A 2,348-nucleotide genomic window follows, 5' to 3' on the forward strand; every position below is an offset into this window, starting at 1 on the left:
TGGGGGGAAAAATAGAATTTTTGGAAGAAATTAACTCAGAGAAAGACTTTTAGACTTAGCTTTAAAAAAACGTAGGCTATTATTTTTAAAGTAATATGATTATTTCATTTAGACTCGGTAATTATGTACCAAAAAACATCAAAATAATCAAAATATAATTTATATTTTTTTGTGTCAGATCAAGAGTATTGAAAATAATTAAAATTTCAATAACTAATTGTTATTACAGTAGAGCATCGATTATCCGACCCCCGATTAACCGTCATATCGGTTAACCGACCGTTCTAGTCGGCAAATTCAAATGTCCGCTAGTGATGTGGCACTACAATATTTGGCTATGTCTTGGCTACTTTAATATTATTTTTNCATACCTTAGATTTTAACGATCCTTACTAAAACACTAAATAAATCTTTTTTTAACTGCATTAAAATGTTACATTAGCAAGCAAAGTAAATATTGAGTGACTATTATCTTAACGATAACTGCTTAATCTTACATTTTATATTAATTACAGAACACCGATGCATTTAGAATGTTATCAGTTTTGTATTTATATTAATGATTTCCTTAAATGGCATTTAAAGAATCATTAGCCTTTCAAAAATTACTTTCGTTTAAATCGATTTTTTTTATTTTAAATCTGCAATCAGATGAAAATCCAACAACTTACCATGGATAGACTTCCTTTTGTTTTTAACAGAGTATTATTCGAATTTGTTAGGTTGGACACTTGACTAACGTTGTCTTGGATACTCTCGTATGAGTCACGAACTTGATGTTGTGGTGAACCAGTCCTGCTATGGAAAACAAACTGAGACATTTTCTTCGGAAATTTTGGAGGCGGACTTCGAATTAAATGTTCGTGTAAATTTTGTTCGTTTTCTTCTTTAATTATTAAATCTTCAAATTCTTCAGACACAAGTTTTTCTTCGTCGTGTTTCTGCAAAGACGAATAAACAGATGATGGAGATATAGAACCTCGGGAATCTCCATATAAAGAATAGCTTTCTAATTTTTGTTGAATATAAGGATTATCTTGTCGAGATAAGCGTAAGGCCTCCATATCTTCTTCCAAACTACGAACTCGTGGAGATACTGGGGATCGATTGCTATATACTGTTGATCCATGCACAGATGATGATCTATCGCGGGTTTCTATATATATATTCGTTGGAGTTGGAATGGGTTGAGTTCTTTTGATTTGAATTGTATTTATATTCTCACTATCAACTAAATTTTTAACATTATTTCTAGCTTTGGACGTATCATCTGGTAAATCGCTATCAGATTCTTGATCTTTTGATTTCTTCCTGAAAATATTTTAAACGTTAAAAATATAATAAAATATATTTTTATGTATAATAAATTCAAATTATTATTTAAAATTTTAAAACACGAAATTAAATTTAAATTGGTCAGATACCGATTTATTTTTTATTTCTAAAGAAAAGAAAAAATAAAATGTACAGAAATTGATCCGACATATTGTAAATTTAATTTTTATAAAACGAATTAATATCTGACTTAATATATCTAGTAGTATTTATAATATGTTATTTAATAATAACATTTATTAAATAATGATAAATACAATTACTTTTTTACCTAGTAAGGAAAAATTATATTTAAATTTTAAAAATTAAGTTTTTACATAAATTTATTTATAGAAAAATTTATATAAAAACTTAATTTTTAAACTGAAATATTCGCATGTTATTCAAAGTGCTGATGTAAATATTGAACTAAATTACAAAATTCTTAGTACTAAAACTTCATTCCAGACATGTCTATAAATAATTTATAATTTTATTTAAGTAATCCAATAAAACAAAATTAAGTAACTTTCGAAATTTTTAATACTCTTGATAACAAATTGAATTCATATCCAAATCGTATGTTTATAATCACCTAAGGTAACGGTATAGTAATAAAACGAATCTTAGATAAGAAAGAATAAAATTCTATAAAAATATGTATGAAAAAAAATGCATCTTAAATGTTCAAAAGTAAGAATCATTAACAATTTAACTCGACTTAAATGTTATTTTCGATGAAAAATGACTTATGATTTCTATTTTCAGTTCAAAACCTTACTAAATTAAATATTTAATTTTTATTTATGACTTTATTCCTAATAATTTCATTACATTAAATAATAAAATTAGCTACACTTTGAATACATATATAACTAGTTATTACTAATGTGTTGGACACATACGCCTCAATGCATAATAAATTATAATCACATTAATACAGAAAATTTGTTTTATGATAAATTAATTAATATATAATGAATATAATTGAATAACTTAGAGTAAGAAAGTGCTAGTTATTCCATTTTTGGCAC

At 25.4% G+C, this 2,348-nt stretch overlaps 1 protein-coding gene across 1 annotated transcript; it reads right to left on the reverse strand.

Moving 5' to 3' along the window:
* Positions 1 to 378: 378 nt before the first annotated feature.
* LOC111616969 lies at positions 379 to 1,329 on the reverse strand. The gene has a single exon (XM_023358319.1). The coding sequence runs from the start codon at positions 1,062 to 1,064 to the stop codon at positions 648 to 650; it is 417 nt and encodes a 138-aa protein (XP_023214087.1). The 5' UTR covers positions 1,065 to 1,329; the 3' UTR covers positions 379 to 647.
* Positions 1,330 to 2,348: the final 1,019 nt, after the last annotated feature.

Source organism: Centruroides sculpturatus, unplaced genomic scaffold, assembly GCF_000671375.1.
Source record: "Centruroides sculpturatus isolate CEXI.00-Female unplaced genomic scaffold, Cexi_2.0 scaffold4228, whole genome shotgun sequence".
Classification (NCBI taxonomy): Eukaryota; Metazoa; Arthropoda; class Arachnida; order Scorpiones; family Buthidae; genus Centruroides; species Centruroides sculpturatus.